This window comes from Mobula birostris, chromosome 3 (assembly GCF_030028105.1).
Source record: "Mobula birostris isolate sMobBir1 chromosome 3, sMobBir1.hap1, whole genome shotgun sequence".
Lineage (NCBI taxonomy): Eukaryota > Metazoa > Chordata > Chondrichthyes > Myliobatiformes > Myliobatidae > Mobula > Mobula birostris.
Genome location: NC_092372.1, coordinates 224,506,073 through 224,525,491, shown reverse-complemented (window position 1 = coordinate 224,525,491; position 19,419 = coordinate 224,506,073). Strand labels below are relative to the sequence as shown.

Below are 19,419 nucleotides of genomic sequence, written 5' to 3'. Positions count from 1 at the left end.
GGAAATTTTCTTGATAGTATATTCTGTATTGTACCTATAAATTTCGGGGTGAGGACATATAGTCTCCGCCAGTTGTTCCAGGGCCAACGCAAACAATAAAGGACTTAATGCACAGCCGTCTTGTGCCCCTGTGCAAACTGAATGGTTCCGAGAGGGTCTGATTAGTTAGCATTTTAGCACTAGGGTTACTGTACAGTAGCTTAATCCAAGTTATTAATTTGTCTCCCATTCCAATTTTTTTCAAAACCTCATAGAGGTATAGTAACGAACAAATTCTATTCAAAACTGGCAATTATTCTCAGTTGATTTAATGTATCACGGTGATCGTCTTTCTTGCTGTGTGTAAAAATCATTGATTCCTCACTAACAACCAGTAGTAATATACCACCAAATCAGAATTTCTAGTACAATAACTAAATGGAATAAAAATAAAAATTAAATGAAATAACAAAACAGAATAGAAGTTGAATTTTAATAGATACATTTCTGAAGTGGTACAACATGAATGGACAAGGACACTTAAGGATAAGGGCTCAAATCTAACACACATTTCTTTATACAGCTAAATGCTTTTGGCCCATTTAAACAGAAACATGCACTATATGCAAACAAGATGATTAATCTGAAATAAAAACAGCAGGTGCTGGAAATACTCAGTAGGTCTGATCCCATCAGTGGAACAGGGCTGAAGTTTCACAGGTCAAAGACGCTTCGTCAGAAACATCAGCTCTGCTTCACTCAGATGGGCCCCAGACCTGCAGAGTATTTACAACTCTTCTGTTTTTATTTCAGATTTCCAGCATCCATATTTTTTATTTTCACTTACAACATGATAGATCTAATGGGAATGAACCTCCCCATTAACTTCAAGATTCTAATTCAGATGGTTCACCACTACAGTGGGTTTTATTCTACAGCTAATATAAAATTACAAATTGCTGGAAAATCACAGAAGGTCACATAGCATCTAACATTTCAGATCAAAGCCCTGGAAAAGTTGGGGGATACAGTTCAGCAAGTGAGATGCAGGGAGGGGGTAACAGGTAAAGTCACAATGACAACATTTGAAACGACAGCTGTTTCTCTTGCCATGTTTTTCTTCCTGAACATTTCCAGCATTTTCATATTCCCAGCGTCAGCTTACTTTGACATCCAAGGTAGAGGATTAAGTACTTCCCCGCTGGTGCTTGACATTCAAGTGGCAGAACATCATCCTTGTTTCAGGTCTTCTTTTAAACCATGGGATGATTTGGGTGCCTATGTCACCTTTAACCGACTTTCAAAGAAAGAGCAGTGGCCTTATTTAGAAACATAGAAAACCTACAGCACAATACAGGCCCTTCAGCCCACAAAGTTGTGCCGAACATGTCCCTACCTTAGAAATTACTAGGCTTACCCATAGCCCTCTATTTTTCTAAGCTCCATGTACCAATCCAAAAGTCTCTTAAAAAGACCCTATCGTATCTGCCTCCACCACCGTTGCCGACAGCCCATTCCACGCACTCACCACTGAGTAAGAATCCTACCCCTGACATTTCCTCTGTACCTACTCCCCAGCACCTTAAACCTGTGTCCTCTTGTGGCAAGCATTTCAGCCCTGGGAAAAAGTCTCTGACTATCCACACGATAAATACCTCTCATCATCTTATGCACCTGTATCAGGTCACCTGTCATCCTCCGTCGCTCCAAGGAGAAAAGGCCAAGTTCACTCAACCTGTTGTCATAAGGCATGCTCCCCAATCCAGGCAACATCCTTGTAAATCTCCTCTGCACCCTTTCTATGGCTTCCACATCCCTCCTGTAGTGAGGCGACCAGAACTGAGCACAGTACTCCAAGTGGGGTCTGACCAGGGTCCTATATAGCTGCAACATTACCTCTCGGCTCCTAAACTCAATTCCACGATTGATGAAGGCCAATACACCGTATACCTTCTTAACCACAGAGTCAACCTGTGCAGCTGCTTTGAGCGTCCTATGGACTCGGACCCTAAGATCCCTCTGATCCTCCACACTGCCAAGAGTCTTACCATTAATACTATATTCTGCCAATCGTATTTGACCTACCAAAATGAACCACTTCACACTTATCAGGGTTGAGCTCCATCGGCCACTTCTCAGCCCAGTTTTGCATCCGATCAATGTCCCACTGTAACCTCTGACAGCCCTCCACACTATCCACAACACCCCCAACCTTTCTGTCATCAGCAAATTTACTAACCCATCCCTCCACTTCCTCATCCAGGTCATTTAGAAAAATCACGAAGAGTAAGGGTCCCAGGATAGACCCTGAGGCACACCACTGGTCACTGGCCTCCATGCAGAAAATGACCCGTCTACAACCACTCTTTGCCTTCTGTGGGCAAGCCAGTTCTGGATCCACAATTTCTGGGCAGTTGTAACCCAGCTCACATGCCCTTCTGAGAAGATGCAAGAGCATGCATTTAACCTGCAAATCTGACCCATTTGGTGAACTTTGCATTCAACTGTTAAAGAGCAGTAAACTCCAATCCAGAGCCCTAGTGATGAAGAAATAATAGCTCTTTATGTCAGAATATCAGAACTTTTGTCTCAGTCGGGTAGTCTGGCTAATTTTTTTTAATGGATGAATAGTCAACAGTTAAATATCCTGCCAGGATCCCACAACTGATTACAGAATTTCTATATTCCTTCTGGGCCTCACTACTTTCTCTGAAACTGTGAATGTATTTAAAACGTTGTGTCCAGAACTTCCAACTGAGTAAATTCCTGGTTGGATTGGGGTCTCCGAAATGCCAGTTGCTACCTCCTTCTCTAATCTGCATGAACCCGCTGCAAGGCAGAGCACTGTGTTGTCACTGGAGGCCAACCTCTGTTCCAAACATTCCACACTACTACCACTACCACTAGGAAATACTGACATATTCCACTCTCAGCAGATGCAATGACTCTTTCCCTAAATAATTACAACTCAATACCTCTTGACATGAACAAGGATCAACCGTAGCACTAGCTACTTAAAGCATTTGTCAGCAACAAGGCCAACTCTCACCAGAACATAAAATACACCCGGCAGAAATGCACGGTTTATCAATACAGAGGCTCTTCTCATTATTCTCCTCAAAATACCTGAGGCCCTCCGTTGGTCGCAGTCGACCATGGACGTTGCATCCCACCTGCGCAAGCCAGGGAGGCAAATAGCAAGCTGCTACTTAACATCCAGCTGATTCCCCTAACCGGGTGAAGAACAAACAGGTTGTCAGCAACAGTTTAGCAGCTTCAGTTGTAAATAGTTGTGCAGCAAATCGATAAACAGATTAGGGGCACCAGTAAGCTTCTTCTCCGAGCTGGTGAATCACTGTGGACGTTTGAGATTTTTTTTTACACTTTTAGTATCTCAAAATGCACAGATTGTTCGGATGTTCTGCAAAATATTGACCCGGAGGTGTCGAGCAGGGGTTCCCAACCTTTTATGATGCCAGGGACCAATTTCATTGAGCAAGGGATCCATGGATCCCAGGTTGGGAACCCCTGGACTGTACAGGAATGTTGGAAACACAAATTTAATCACTTCCACATCTATCCAAAATGACAGAAACAAGCATATTTCTTACTCAATCAGCTCTTGAGTGGAAATTCACTGCAAAGAGGTCTGTTTAAAAACATGCTACACTTCCCCAATCTTACAAAACAAGTCAGTGCTCTTGTTTGGACTTCAACATGATGCCTACTCCTGTAGTAGGCACTTCACATCTTTGAGCCAAACCCACTACTTAATGGCCCATCTGGATGGGGAGTGAAAAACAAGATACTTCCTTTAGCGTCGTGCATTACGTGCAGGCTAAGCTGGGGAAGGCATTAAATAAATTAGTTCAACTTTACGAACTCCTTTAAAAGGTGTCAATGTAATTACTCTTTTTATACCTTTAAGCAGACATTTGTGAATATATAAGTATTCATGTAAGTGGCATCGTCTCAAACGCATTTAATACAAGCTGTTCCAGTTGTTAAAAATGAAGATGGGTTTGCTTCAGTACAATTGCAACATGTCGAGTGAGAAATCATTGTATAGCTCGACTGTGGTTACGATATCTGTCCTTACTGCCTTTAAACGTATCTCGTTCAGCTCTGCGTCGACCCTACTGAGCTTCTGTTGATCAATACTGTAGTCAATAAGGTCATATGTAGACGGTGGCCAAGGAAGTCCTTCTTCGTAGCAGTCGACTGGAATAGGGTGCACGACAATTTTAAGAGATGGCAACTGCACGGCAGTGTGAAGCAACGTCTTGAGACCCTGACTGGAGATCGGGTTGCAAAAACAGCTCAGGTACTGAAGCTGAGAGCAGTGCTTGAGGGCGGGCAGGAAAGAGGTGAGCTGCTGGTCCATCACCCTGCACTCCATGATATCCAGGTACACCAATGAGTTAGAGGCCTGCTGCAAAATCTGGCAAAAGGGGCCCAGGAGGACATCAGACAAGTTGTTGCCACTCAAATCCAACTTTCTCAGGAAAGGGGCATGATGGCTATTGGCCAGATAGGTTGCATCTGCTGGAAGGAGGAAGCAGTAGGGCAGCTCCAAGCTTTCCAATGGCTTCTGCAAAACACTATTTGCACCAAATCATTTCAATTTCACCAATACAATTAATATGAGACAATAATTCTGCACCACACGTGAATCAAACAATCTACAAAATGTGGAATGAGCTGGAAGTAAATTTCAAACAAAAATGTTTTCGATAATGGGAGAAATCTTGGCCTAGAGGGCACAGCCTCAGAATAGAGGGACATACATTTAGAACAGAGATGTGAAGGAATTTCTTTAGCCAGTGGGTCTGTGAAATTCATTGCCACATACAGCTGTGGAGGCCAAGTCGTTGGTATATTTAAACCGGAAGTCGATAGGTTTTTGATTAGTAAGGGTGTCAAGGGTTACAGTGAGTAGGGAGGAGAATAGCGTTGAGAGGGATAATAAATCAGCCATGATGGAATGGCAGAGCAAACTCAATGGGCCAAATAGCCCAATTCTGCTCCTATGTCTGATGGTCTAAATTTTTTTGCTGTTTTGATCTTTCCCCTGTTCTTTGTACCTGCAAATTTTTCCTTCAAATACTGTTCCTTTTTCTAGGCTGTTACTGCATCTACTTCTCTGCCTTTTCAAGCAGAACATACAAGATGACAGTGTACAAAAATCCCTCCAAACTGGTTCCTTTGCCAAGTTACTGTCATGAGGAACAATAAATCCATCAGTGTATTATTTGCACACGAGCAACATTGGTCCCAATGAAGGGTCTGAGCCCAAAACAGCGACATCTCATCTTTATTAAAAACCAAGGTATTTTCATATCTGAAGAAGGATAAAGATAGAGTACACTCTAGGGTGGTAGGGTGGAGATCCATCTCTACCAAAGGAGGTGTAAGGCGCTCCTTCCCTCCACTAGCCTGCAGGTCACCCTTCTGCAAGGTCCAGCATCCGCCTAACGCTCTCCCCCACCTGACCAGGGTTGTATGGGAGCAGCCAGTGCATATCACAAATCCCGAGTACACTCTAACTCACCAACGTGTCAGTCAAGATTAAGGGCCTTTATCACCAAGCCATTTAGTACACATAACATTACAGCATAGTACAGGACCTTCAGCCCACAATGTTGTGCTGGCCTTTACACTACTCCAAGATTAATATACAGCTTCTCTCCCACATAGCACTCCACTTTTCTAAGAGTGCCTATCTACGAGTCTCTAAATGTGTTTAATGCATCCGTCTCTACCACCATACCTAGCAGCTCATTCCAAGCATCCACATCTGTAAAAAAAAACTCAGCCTCAGACACCCCACCGATACCTACCTCCAATCATCTTAAGACTATGCCTCTTGTATTAGGCATTGCTTCCCTGAGATAAAGTCTCTGGCTGTCCACTCTTATCATTGTCTATCATCTTGTACACCTCTATCTTTTTGCTCCAAAAAGAAAATTCCTAGCACACTCAACCTAGAAGCTTTTCTTTCCAAAACTCATTTTGAAAGCTAAATAGGGAAACTTGTGGAAGGAAAAAAGAAATGTAATCATGTTTTATAAACCTACCAATTTCCACGGCTATCTTGACTATACCCACCATCTCCTGTAAAAATGTAATTCCCTTTTCTCTGTTCCTTCATCTCTGCTGCAATTGTTCCTACGATGAAGCTTTTCTTTCCAGGACATTAGATATGTCCTCCTCCTTCAAAGAATGGGGTTTCTCTTCCTTCACCATTGATGCTGCCCTCACCTGCACCTCCTCCCCATTTCCCAGACATCTGCGCTCACCCCACCTTCCTGCTGCCTTAATTAACAGGGATAGAGTTCCTCATCCTTTCCTACCACCCCATGAGACTCTGTATTCAACATATCATTCTCTGCAACTTCCACCATCTCCAAAGGGATCCGACCACCAAACATATCTTTACCTCCCACTTCTCTCTGCTTTTTGCAAGGGTCACTCCCTCCATGATTCCCTTGTCCATTTGTCCCTCCCCACAAATCCCCTTCCTGACACTTAACTCTGCAAGTGGCCAAACTGCTTCACCTGCCTATTCATCTCCTCCCTCACCTCCATTCACAGCCTCAAACAGTCCTTCCAGGCGAGGAAGCATTCTACCTGTAAAACTGCTGGGGTTGCATATTGTATCCGGTGCTCCTGATGCAGCCTCCTCTACATTGGTGAGACCCAACAGAAATTGGGGGACTACTTTGCTCTGCTCCATCCACCAAAAGTGGAATTTCCCAGCAGTCAATTTTAATTCTGATTCCCATTCCCGTTCCGACTCCTCTTTTGCCACAGAGAGGCCGCTCTCAGGGTGGAGGAGCAATACCTCATATTCCACCTGGGTAGCCTCCAACCTGATGGCATGAACAATGATTTCTCCTGGAATTTTTTTTTCCTTCCCCCTTCCTATATTCCTACTCTGGCCTCTTACCTCTTCTTCTCACCCATCACCTCCCTCTGGTGCTCTGCCTTCTTCCCTTTCTCTCATTGTCCACTCTCCTCTGTTATTAGATTTCTTCTCCAAACCTTTACCTATGACCTAGCTTCACCTATTACCTTCTAGCTAAACCTCCTTCCCATTTCCCGAATTTATTCTGGCATCTTCCCCCTTCCTTTCCAGTCCTGATGAAGGGTCTCAGCTCGAAATGTTGACTGTTTATTCACTAGCATAGATGCTGCCTGACCTGCTGAATTCCACCAGCATTCTGTGTGTCTTGACAGTTGAGTTGATTTGGGAAAAGGAGCTCCCACCTGCAAATTCTTGAATTCTACTCATTATTATCCACTATAAGGTGCAGTTGTAGTTGCCTCGTTAGAGAGCCCTATTCTTTATTATAAAAATTTTGATTTATTTATTTCATTTGGAGATGCAGTGTGTAATAGGCCCTTCACCCAGCAACCCCAATTTAACCCTAACCTAATCACGCGACAACTTACAATGACCAATCTACCTACCCAGTACGTCTTTAGAATGTGGGAGGAAACTGCAGCACCCATAGAAATGGGTGTCCCCCTCAGCAACAAATATCTTGTTCTAGATGCTGTTGAGGGAGATGATCTGACAGGGGATGCCCACGGTGACCGGGTCTCTGGCACTGAGCCTGGCGCTGTTGTGCAGGAGGGAAGGAGGGAAAAGAGGAATGCAGTAGTCATAGGGGATTCCATAGTCAGGGGAACGGACAGGAGATTCTGTAAGCCTGATAGAGGTACCCGCATGGTGTGTTGCCTCCCAGGCGCCAGGGTACGGGATGTCTCAGATCGGATCCAGAATATTCTGAAGGGGGAGGGCGAGCAGCAAGTTGTCTTGGTACATGTTGGTACCAATGACGTAGATAGGACAAGGGAGGAGGTCCTGAAGAGAGATTTCTGGGAGTTAGGAAGGAAGCTGAGAAGCAGGGCCTCCAGGATAGTAATCTCGGGATTGCTACCTGTGCCACGTGCTAGCGAGGGCAAGAATGGTAGGATCAGGCAGATGAATGCGTGGCTGACAGACTGGTGCAGGGGGCAGGGCTTCAGATTCTTGGATAATTGGGATCTCTTCTGGGGGAAGTATGACCTGTTCAAAATGGACAGGTTACACCTGAACCCGAAGGGGGCTAATATCCTGGCGGAAAGGTTTAATAGAGCTATTAGAGCGGGCTTAAGCTAATTTGGCAGGGGGATGGGAACCGGAATGATAGAGCAGAGGAAGGGGAAAACAGAAATAAATCTAAGATAGTGGGCAGTAAAGATGTCAGGAAAGACAGGCAGGTGATGGGGCAAATTTGTAGCCATTGGGATGAGTTGCAGTGAAATAAAGTTGCAGTGAAATCAAAGCAAAAAGTACCAAATACTGGTCTTAAGGTGTTATACTTAAATGCACGCAGCATAAGGAATGGATGATCTTGTCGTACAGCTACAGACTGGCAGGTATGATATTGTGGCCATCACTGAGACGTGGCTAAAGGATGCACGTCTCTGGGAGCTGAATGTCCAAGGATACACGGTGTATCGGAAGGATAGAAAGGTAGGCAGAAGGGGAGACGTGGCTTTATTGGTAAAAAATGACATTAAATCATTAGAAAGAGGTGATATAGGATCAGAAGGTGCAGAATCTTTATGGGTTGAGCTAAGAAATCGCAGGGGTAAAAGGACCCTGGTGGCAGTTATTTATAGGCCTCCAAACAGCTGCAGTGATGTGGACTACAAATTACAACAGGAAATAGAAAAGGCTTGTCGGAAGGGCAGTGTTATGATGATTGTGGGGGATTTTAACATGTGAGTGGATTAGGAAAATCAGGTCGGCACTGGATCTCAAGAGAGAGAATTTGTAGAATGTCTGCGAGATGGCTTTTTAGAACAGCTTGTTGTTGAGCCCACTAGGGGATCTGCTGTACTGGATTGGGTATTGTGTAATGAACCGGAGGTGATTAGAGAGATTGAGGTGAAGGAACCCTTAGGAGACAGTGATCATAACATGACTGAGTTCACTGTGAAATTTTGAAAAAGAGAAGCCAAAATCCGATGTGTCGGTATTTCAGTGGAGTAAAGGAAATTACAGTGGCACGAGAGGGGAACTGGCCAAAGTTGACTGGAAAGGGACACTGGCGGAAAGGACAGCACAGCAGCAGTGGCTGGAGTTTATGCGAGAAGTGAGGACAGGTATATTCCAAAAAAGAAGAAATTTTTGAATGGAAAAAGGATGCAACCGTGGTTGACAAGAGAACTCAAAGCCAAAGTTAAAGAAAAGGAGAGGGCATACAAGGAAGCAAAAATTAGTGGGAAGACAGAGGATTGGGAAGTTTTTAAAAGCTTACAAAAGGAAACTAAGAAGGTCATTAAGAGGGAAAAGATGAACTATGAAAGAAAGCTAGCAAATAATATTAAAGAGGATACTAAAAGCTTTTTCAAGTATATAAAGAGTAAAAGACAGGTGAGAGTAGATATAGGACCGATAAAAAATGATGCTGGAGAAATTGTAATGGGAGATAAGGAGATGGCAGAGGAACTGAACGAGTATTTTGCATCAGTCTTCACTGAGGAAGATATCAGCGGTATACCGGACACTCAAGGGTGGCAGGGAAGAGAAGTGTGCGCAGTCACAATTACGACACAGAAAGTACTCAGGAAGCTGAATAGTCTAAAGGTAGATAAATCTCCTGGACCAGATGGAATGCACCCTCGTGTTCTGAAGGAAGTAGCTGTGGAGACTGCGGAGGCATTAGCGATGATCCTTCAAAAGTCGATAGATTCTGGCATGGTTCCGGAGGACTGGAAGATTGCAAATGTCACTCCGCTATTTAAGAAGGGGGCAAGGAACCAAAAAGGAAATTATAGACCTGTTAGCTTGACATCGGTGGTTGGGAAGTTGTTGGAGTCGATTGTCAACGATGAGGTTACAGAGTACCTGGAGGCATATGACAAGATAGGCAGAATGCAGCATGGATTCCTTAAAGAAAAATCCTGCCTGACAAACCTATTACAATTTTTTGAGGAAATTACAAGTAGGCTAGACAAGAGAGATGCAGTGGATGTTGTATATTTAGATTTTCAGAAGGCCTTTGACAAGGTGCTACACATGAGGCTACTTAACAAGATAAGAGCCCATGGAATTACAGGAAAGTTACATACATGGATAGAGCGTTGGCTGATTGGCAGGAAACAGAGATTGGGAATAAAGAGATCCTATTCTGGTTGGCTGCCAGTTACCAGTGGGGTTCCACAGGGGTCAGTGTTGGGGCCGCTTCTTTATACATTGTACATCAACAATTTGGATTATGGAATAGATGGCTTTGTGGCTAAATTTGCTGACCATACGAAGCTAGGTGGAGGGGCCGGTAGTGCTGAGGAAACAGAGAGTCTGCAGAGAGACTTGGATAGATTGAAAGAATGGGCAAAGAAGTGGCAAATGAAATACAATGTTGGAAAGTGTATGGTTATGCACTTTGGCAGAAGAAATAAACAGGTAGACTATTATTTAAATGGGGAAAGAATTCAAAGTTCTGAGATGCAACGGGACTTGGGAGTTCTCGTACAGGATACCCTTAAGGTTAACCTCCAGGTTGAGTCGGTGGTGAAGAAGGCAAATGCAATGTTGGCATTCATTTCTAGAGAAATAGAGTATGGGAGCAGGGATGTGACGTTGAGGCTCTATAAGGCGCTGGTGAGACCTCACTTGGAGTACTGTGGGCAGTTTTGGTCTCCTTATTTAAGAAAGGATGTGCTGACGTTGGAGAGGGTACAGAGAAGATTCACTAGAATGATTCCAGGAATGAGAGGGTTAACAGATGAGGAACGTTTGTCCGTTCTTGGACTGTATTCCTTGGAGTTTAGAAGAATGAGGGAGAACTCATAGAAACATTTCGAATGTTAAAAGGCATGGACAGAGTGGATGTGGCGAAGTTGTTTCCCATGATGGGGGAGTCTAGTACGAGAGGGCATGACTTAAGGATTGAAGGGCACCCATTCAGAACGGAGATGCAAAGAAATTTTTTTAGCCAGAGGGTGGTGAATCTATGGAATTTGTTGCCACGGGCAGCAGTGGAGGCCAAGTCATTGGGTGTATTTAAGGCAGAGATTGATAGGTATCTGAGTAGCCAGGGCATCAAAGGTTATGGTGAGAAGGTGGGGGAATGGGACTAAGTGGGAGAATGGATCAGCTTGTGATAAAACGGCGGACCAGACTCAATGGGCCGAATGGCCTTCTGCTCCTTTGTCTTATGGTCTAGAAACCGATGCATTCCACAGGGAGGACATACAGAGGCTCCTTACAAAGAACACTGGGATTGAACTCTGACGCCCTGAGCCCTGAACTGTAATGGTAACAATCCACTGTGACACACCGTTACATTGAATGTGGTTACCATGGTCAACCAGCAGCACTCAATAAAAGGAAGTGGGAGAAAACAACATCAAATATTTACCTCAGCAGTTCACTGATTCTTCCTGACAGTCTGCAGGATGCCAAATTTAACTCTTTCACATTAGGCAGCTGACCGAACACAGACACCATGCTTTGGAAGGATTCCTCTATTTCTGGAGTCATGTTTCTTACGTCAATATTACTGTAGGGGAGCTTCAGACTGATCAGATTCTCAAACATGGGCAAGGAAGGGAAGACCGTGCTCAGACAGCAAAGACCAAGGTTGTTATAGCGTAGCTCAAGCTTCCTGAGAACCACGGTGTCCAAAAGCTCCAAGATACTGATGGTTTTCTTGGCAGATAATTCTTCCGCCCGAAGGTCACGGCATTTCAGACACAAGGGAGAGGTCTTCCCCACCTGCAGCGCATCCTTCACCGTCCCGTAAGAGTTACTTGTGACAAAGAGATTGGCATGTATCTCCACACAAATCGGATTTTCACATGCACCTTCCAAAGGAACCCCACTCTTCCCCTTCCTCCGTTTAGATGAACTTAATTCATCCCTCCTGCTAGTCCGGGATACTTCAATGCAGGCTTTAGCCAGAGCCACTGTTCGGGACCACTGTCCGATGGTATCTGCATCTTGCTTGTCCCCATCATCTTGCAGACCTGTGAGATCCACGACACGGAGCGATCGATGTTTCCTGTGGATTAAGGATTGAAGCCATGAGACTTAAGTTAAGGCTTGACATAACCGTATTGTAATAATTCATCTAATTAGTCATAATCACACTCTATGAATGAGTACGAGAAAACAATATTCTGCACTGAAGTTTGTAGCATAAACAGTTTAAGGCTCTTTCAAGTTGAATTGTCATTCAATCATATATGAATACCCGTGAATACAGCCAAACGAAACAGTGTTCCTCCAGGTCCAAAGTGCAAACCACAGTACCAACAGTCACACACAGTACAAGGCACATGTAACACATAAGACAGCAGTAAAAAGTCACACACAGAAAGTATAGGCCAAGTCTCTGAGTGATGTGTCCCATAGATAGATGGTGCATGGATATTGTTGGCAAGAACAAGCCCGCAGTGATCTGTAGACTGGTGTGGGAGAGAACAGGCGCGTGGTGGCTGTGCTAGAATCCAAGCTGGGTTGGGCACTAGCACTCCGTTAGTGCCGCGTTTCAGTGTTTGCTCCCAGAAAACAGGCTGGATTGACTTCATCTGCGGCTGACCCAACGCAAAACGGTCTGACGCTTCTTCCTGCAGAAACATGGCTCCAGGACAACATCACATGCACCATCAATCTTCAGCCCATGTCGCTCAGGGACTTGTTGTGGTTGTATGAGTTATCGTAACTATACCTGCTGGATGCTGTCTGCCACTGCATGGACTATGCGCTGCATTTTGCATTTTGGATGGCATGTTGTTTTGTTTAGCTGTATACATGTGTAGGTTGAATGACAATTAAACTTGAATTTAGACCATAAGAATTAGATAATTTAGCCCATCGAGTCTGCTCCACCATTTCATCACGGCTGATCCATTTTCCCTCTCAGCCAAAATCTCCAGCCTTCTCCCCCTATCCCTTCACGCCCTGAATTACCAAGAATCTGTCAACCTCTGCCTTAAATATACCCAATGATCCGTCTGTGGCAACTTGAACTAACAAGGTAGTGTTCATCGGTTTATGGACTATTCTGAAATCTGATGACATAGAGTGTGGGAAGTTTCAACAGTATAATGGACAGCCAGCACAAAGGCATTGCACTAAAGGCATTATCTTCCTGAAGTGAGAGAAAGGCAAAGGGAATGTAGTAACTGAAGTCTCAATATCCAGAACACACTTGACAAAATTCCACACCAAACACTGGCTATCACAATTTAACCCCACGGAGTACAAGGGATTGTGATAATGTTAGTGAAAAGATTTTCCCCAAAACCTGAAAGAAAATAATGGTAAACTGCAGTTTCTGAGACTGGAAGGCGAGTCAAGAGTGCAGCTTTGTTGCATTTACTTGGCTATGGACACGCAGGGTAAAGGTCAAAATTTGTGGACAACACCACAGTTGTATATGAGGATTAGCATAGGGAGGTGTAAGACCATAAGGCCAGGAGCAGAATTAGACCATTTGGCCCATCGAGCCTGCCTCGCCATTCCATCAGGGGAACAGACAGGAGATTGTGTGGATGTGAACAGGACACCCGAATTGTACATTCCCTCCCAGGTGCCAGAGTCAGGGGTATCTCTGATCATGTCCACAGCATTTTGGAGGGGGAGGGAGAGCAGCCAGATGTCTTGGTGCGTGTTGGTATCAATGACATAGGAAGGAAAAGCAAAGGTGGTCCTGAAAAGAGAATTTAGAGAGCTGAGAAGCAGGATCTCCAGGGTTGTAATTTTTGGATTGCTGCCTGTGCCACGTGCGAGTGAGATTAGAAAGAGGGTGATTTGGCAGATGTGCCTGGCTGAGAAGCTGGTGCAGGGAGCAGGGCTTCAGGCTTTTGGAACACTGGGATCTCTTCTGGGAGAGGCGAGAACTGTACAAAAGTAAAGGGTTGCCACCTGAGCCCAAAGGGGGCCAATGTTCTCACGAGCAGGTTTGTTAAGAGTGGTTGGTGAGGATTTAAACTAATTTGGCAGGGGGCTGGAAACTGGAGTGAAGGGACTCAGGATAGGACGGATGGTAAAAAAGCAAAGATAGCGTGCAGTCAGACTGTCAGGAAGGGCAGGCAGGTGATCGGACAAAATTTCAGCCAGCAGGGTGAGTATCCGTGCATGAGGGATGTAGAATTAAAAAGGATAGCAAATACAATACTCAAAGTGTTATATCTCAATGCACAGAGTAGAAGATATAAGGTGGATGATCTTGTTGCATATTACAGATTGCTAGGTGTGGTGTTGTGGCCATCACTGAATCGTGGCTGAAGGATGGTTGTAGTTGGGAGCTGAATATCCAAGGTTACACATTGTATTGGAGGGATAGGAAGGCAGGCAGAGGGGGTGGTGTGGCTCTGCTGGAAAAGAATGGCATCAAATCAGTAGAAAGATGTGACATGATAGGGAAAAGTTATCATGGTTTCCTTAAGGGAAAATCTTGCCTGACGAACCTGCTGGAATTCTTTGAGGAGATTTCAAGTAGGATAGATAAAGCAGAAACAGTGGATGTTATATATTTGGACTTTCAGAAGGGCTTTGACAAGGTGCCACACGAGGCTGCTTACCAAAAGCCCATGGTATTACAGCACAGTTACTGGCATGGTTAGAGCATTGGCTGATTGGTAGGAGGGAGCAAGTGGAAATAAAAGGACCCTTTTCTGGTTGACTGCCAGTGAGTAGTGGTGTTCCACAAGGGTCGGTGTTGGGACTGATTCTTTTTATGCTGTATATCAATGATTCAGATGATAGAATAGGTGGCTTTGTTGCAAAGTTTGCAGAGGATACAAAGATTGTTAGAGGGGCAGGTAGTGCTGAGGAAACAGGTGGGCTGCAAAAGGACAAACAGATTGGGAAAATGAGCAAGGAAATGAAATATACTGTTGGAAAATGCATGGTCATGCACTTTGGTAGGAGAAATAAATCTGCGGACTATTTTCTAAACAGGGAGAAAATTCAAAAATCTGAGATGCAAAGGGACTTGGGAGTCCCTGTGCAGAACACCCTAAAGGTTAACTTGCAGGTGAGGAAGGCAAATACAATGTTGTCATTCATTTCAAAAGGTCGAGAATGCAAGAGCAGGGATGTGATGCTGAGGCTTTATAAGGCACTGGAGAGGCCTCACCTTGAGTATTGTGAAAAACTTTGGGCTCCTCATCGAAGAAAAGATGTGCTGGCATTGGAGAGGATTCAGAGGAGGGGAAGAAAGGATCAGCCATGATAGAATGGTGGAGCATACTCGATGGGCCAGATGGTCTAATTCTGCCCCTATGTCTTATGGTATGTTCTTTTGAAAAGTTAGTTAAGCATACAAGCTCCCGGTCTTCAAAAGTGCAAGGGAAGATTATACTGAGCTTTTGCAAACCAATGACAGCAGCTTGATCTATTGAAATGAAAAAGAAATGCAGATGTTAACAATATGAAATAAAAACAAAGGAACTGAAGATACTCAGCAAATCGGGCAGTGTCTGTAGAGAGAGAAATCAAATTCACATTTCAGGTCGGTGACTATTTATCTGACGCCTCATCTGCTGAGTACATAGAACTTGAAGAGCAAGGCAAATGGAAAATTCTGGAATAAGGGAGAATTCTCCAGCCACAGCAGGCAGCAGTGGGTCAGGGCAGTGAATCCACAGAATATCACAGCACATTACGGGCCATTCGGCCCACAATATTGTGCCAACCCTTTAGCCTACTCTAAGATGAATCTAACATCCCAATTCCAAGTAGCTATCCATTTTTCTTTCATCCATGTGACCAAGTGTCTCTTCGATGTCCCTAATGTATCTGCCTCAACTACCACCCCGACTGCGTATTCCATATAGTACTTCAGTATCAGTATTCTCCAATACTCAAGTAAATACTCCTTCAAGGGGTTTCAGCGAGGGTTCAGAATGAGGGGTTTCAGTTAAAAGGTTAGGTTAGAGAAACTGCGTGTGGGAAAGAGCAAGTGGAAAAATTGGTAGAGGTGTATAAGATCAATGAGTTTGGGGGTGGGGTAGAAGGAACAGGGGATAGAGTCAAAGCAATGGGCAAAGACAAGAAATACCATCCACATGTGAAGTCACACAAGTGGCAAAGAAACAGTATATACATAGAGATCTGTTCAGGCTTAGGTAGAATGGAGTAAGGAACATCAAGAAACTTGGTAGACCTAGAATCTATTCCACCAACTTTGGTTTCTGCAATGGATAATTTGTTGGTCTTTTTAGTTGATAGGAACTGTACCTGTGTTTTGGAAATCATTAATCCTTTGTTTGAGAAATGCTTTGTACTTTGAAAATGGTTTGTAATTGGGAAATGTTTAAGATAGAAATCCTGAGTTTTAAATGTGTTTTAAGAATATGTGGAATAAATGTGTATCACTGAAAATAAATGAACTGTGATTTAAAGTACTTTGTTAGCTGGAAGTACTTTCTCCTTGATAGGGAAAAGGAACCCAATGATCGAATAGTGGGTACTGGCAACTAATCTCACTTGATAGGGAAAAGGAACCCAATGATCGAATAGTGGGTACTGGCAACTAATCGTGAAGAATAAACAGGGAAGAGAACGAGTCTTTGAAGGTTGTGTAGTTACAGTATAATCTCCCTTTAGTGAGAGTACTACTTGCTGCCTTTTACACTACTGATGTTTAGGGTAGCAAAGAAGGTCCTCCATCTGTCTGTCCACACACACACAGATAGAGAAGGATTTGTTATTGCTGGTTCCGGAACAATTTTTTTTTTTTACCAGTCAGGGCTGTTAGCTCTGAGCTGAACCCCTTAACCTGGAGGACTGGTAACCACTCTTAGTCTGGCCTTTACCCTTTGACCCGTTTAACATGGGTGACCCTACCTAGAGCCAAAGCGCAAGGCCTTGATCCCAGCCAACATAGCTCTTTGGGTCATTAAAACACACAAGCCTCCAAACCCTATGATAAGGTTGTGGTCCTCTTTAAGGTTTAGTGTGAGGACTCGTGCTATTTATATCTAATAGGGCTTAAGCTCTTCATCTGAGTTTAGAACTTCACGGTCAGCAAACTGTGACAATAAGAATGGTGAAAAGAGTCAATTGTAACTTTCAAGTGTGAACTGGCTAAGTATAAGAAACAAGAATGTGCAAGGCCATGGGTAAAATAGAGAATGTGACTGATCCAGATGCCTACAAGGTGCTTACATAGACACAATGCCTTTTGTGCCATAATAATCCTTTACACACTCATAATAATCAAAGAAATATATTTCAAGAGGACTTTAAAGAATATTGAAGAGGCAAGAGAGAATACTTCAATTTAAAGAGGATACTGATGTGGTTGGATTCGAAGAAGGAAGTCTGAGAGTCGGAGCGGGAGTGCGGAGGAAGACATTTTTGAAATTTTCGGGTTTTTTTCCTCCATCGTGTTCAGAGAGGCGGGACTGCACAGGCGTGTGACGTCGGGCAGTGCAGCGCGGCAGATTTAAAAGGGCAGAAATCCTGCTTCGGGTTTGATTCGAAGAAGGAAGCCTGAGAGTCGGAGCGGGAGTGCGGAGGAAGACATCTTTGAAATTTTCCTTTTTTTTTCCCTCCATCGCGTTCAGAGAGGGGGGACTGCACAGGCGTGTGACGTCGGGCAGTGCAGCGCGGCAGATTTAAAAGGAACAGAGCCTCATACAGCGGGTAGCGGAGTGAGCCAGGAGCAGAGTGAAGGCTTAAGGGCTTCGGCTCACCAGGCTTAGGCGGAAACGGGCGAGGTGAGGAAGGTTTGGCATTCATTTTCTGTTATTATTTGAGGAGAGGGGCAGTATGAGTGTGAGGGCAGTTTGTTGTTCTCGGTGTCGGATGTGGGAGGCCCTGGAGTCTCCAAGCCTCCTGGACGTCGACATCTGCACCAGGTGCATCGAGATGCAGCTCCTAAGGGACTGCGTTACGGAACTGGAGCTGCAGCTCGATGACCTTCGTCTGGTCAGGGAGAGTGAGGAGTTATAGGCAGGTGGTCACACCGGGGCCACAGGAGGCAGACAAGTGGGTCACGGTTAGGAAGGGGAAGGGGAAGGGGAAGATTCAGGTAATAGAGAGTACCCTGGTGGCTGTGCCTGTTAACAATAGGTACTCCTGTTTGAGTACTGTTGGGGGGGACAGCTTACCCGGGGGAAGCGACAGTGGCCGTGCCTCTGGCACAGAGTCCGGCCCTGTAGCTCAGAAGGGTAGGGAAAGGAAGAGGAGGGCAGTTGTAATAGGGGACTCGATAGTAAGGGGGTCAGACAGGCGATTCTGTGGACGCAGTCCAGAGACCCGGATGGTAGTTTGCCTCCCTGGTGCCAGGGTCCAGGATATCTCTGATCGTGTCCAAGATATCCTGAAGTGCGAGGGTGAGGAGCCAGAGGTCGTGGTACATATAGGTACCAATGACATAGGTAGGAAAAGGGATGAGGTCCTGAAAGGAGAATATAGGGAGCTAGGAAGGGAGTTGAGAAAAAGGACCGCAAAGGTAGTAATCTCAGGATTACTGCCTGTGCCACGCAACAGTGAGAGTAGGAATGCAATGAGGTGGAGGATAAATGCATGGCTGAAGGATTGGAGCAGGGGGCAGGGATTCAAGTTTTTGGATCATTGGGACCTCTTTTGGCGCAGGCGTGACCTGTACAAAAAGGACGGGTTACACTTGAATCCTAGGGGGACCAATATCCTGGCAGGGAGATTAGCGAGGGCTACTGAGGTGACTTTAAACTAGAATGGTTGGGGGGTGGGAATCAAATTAAAGAGGCTAGGCGAGAGGAGGTTAGTTCACAACAGAGGGATGGGAACCAGTGCAGAGAGACAGAGGAGTGTAAAGTGAGGGTAGAAGCAAAAAGTAGTAAGGAGAAAAGTAAAAGTGGCAGGCCGACAAATCCAGGGCAAGCATCAAAAAGGGCCACTTTTCAACGTAATTGTATAAGGGCTAAGAGAGTTGTAAAAGCACGCCTGAAGGCTTTGTGTGTCAATGCAAGGAGCATTCGTAACAAGGTGGATGAATTGAAAGTGCAGATTGTTATTAATGATTATGATATAGTTGGGATCACAGAGACATGGCTCCAGGGTGACCAAGGATGGGAGCTCAACGTTCAGGGATATTCAATATTCAGGAGGGATAGACATGAAAGAAAAGGAGGTGGGGTGGCGTTGCTGGTTAGAGAGGAGATTAACGCAATAGAAAGGAAGGACATAAGCCGGGAAGATGTGGAATCAATATGGGTAGAGCTACATAACACTAAGGGGCAGAAAACGCTGGTGAGAGTTGTGTACAGGCCACCTAACAGTAGTAGTGAGGTCGGGGATGGTATTAAACAGGAAATTAGAAATGTGTGCAATAAAGGAACAGCAGTTATAATGGACGACTTCAATCTACATGTAGATTGGGTGAACCAAATTGGTAAGGGTGCTGAGGAAGAGGATTTCTTGGAATGTATGCGGGATGGTTT

General features: G+C 44.7%; 1 protein-coding gene across 4 annotated transcripts in view; it reads right to left on the bottom strand.

Annotated features, from left to right (window-relative positions):
* Window positions 1–942: 942 nt before the first annotated feature.
* The window catches only part of LOC140195605 (leucine-rich repeat-containing protein 14-like), a 37,495-nt gene continuing 19,018 nt past the window's right edge, over window positions 943–19,419 (bottom strand). For all 4 annotated transcript variants that reach the window (XM_072254237.1, XM_072254241.1, XM_072254238.1 and 1 more), the window contains 2 exons: window positions 11,400–12,041; window positions 943–4,580 (listed from right to left, as the gene is read on the bottom strand). In XM_072254237.1, the coding sequence (XP_072110338.1) occupies window positions 4,007–4,580; window positions 11,400–12,041 (1,216 nt within the window). In that variant the 3' untranslated portion in view covers window positions 943–4,006. The remainder of the gene's footprint in view (window positions 4,581–11,399; window positions 12,042–19,419) is intronic.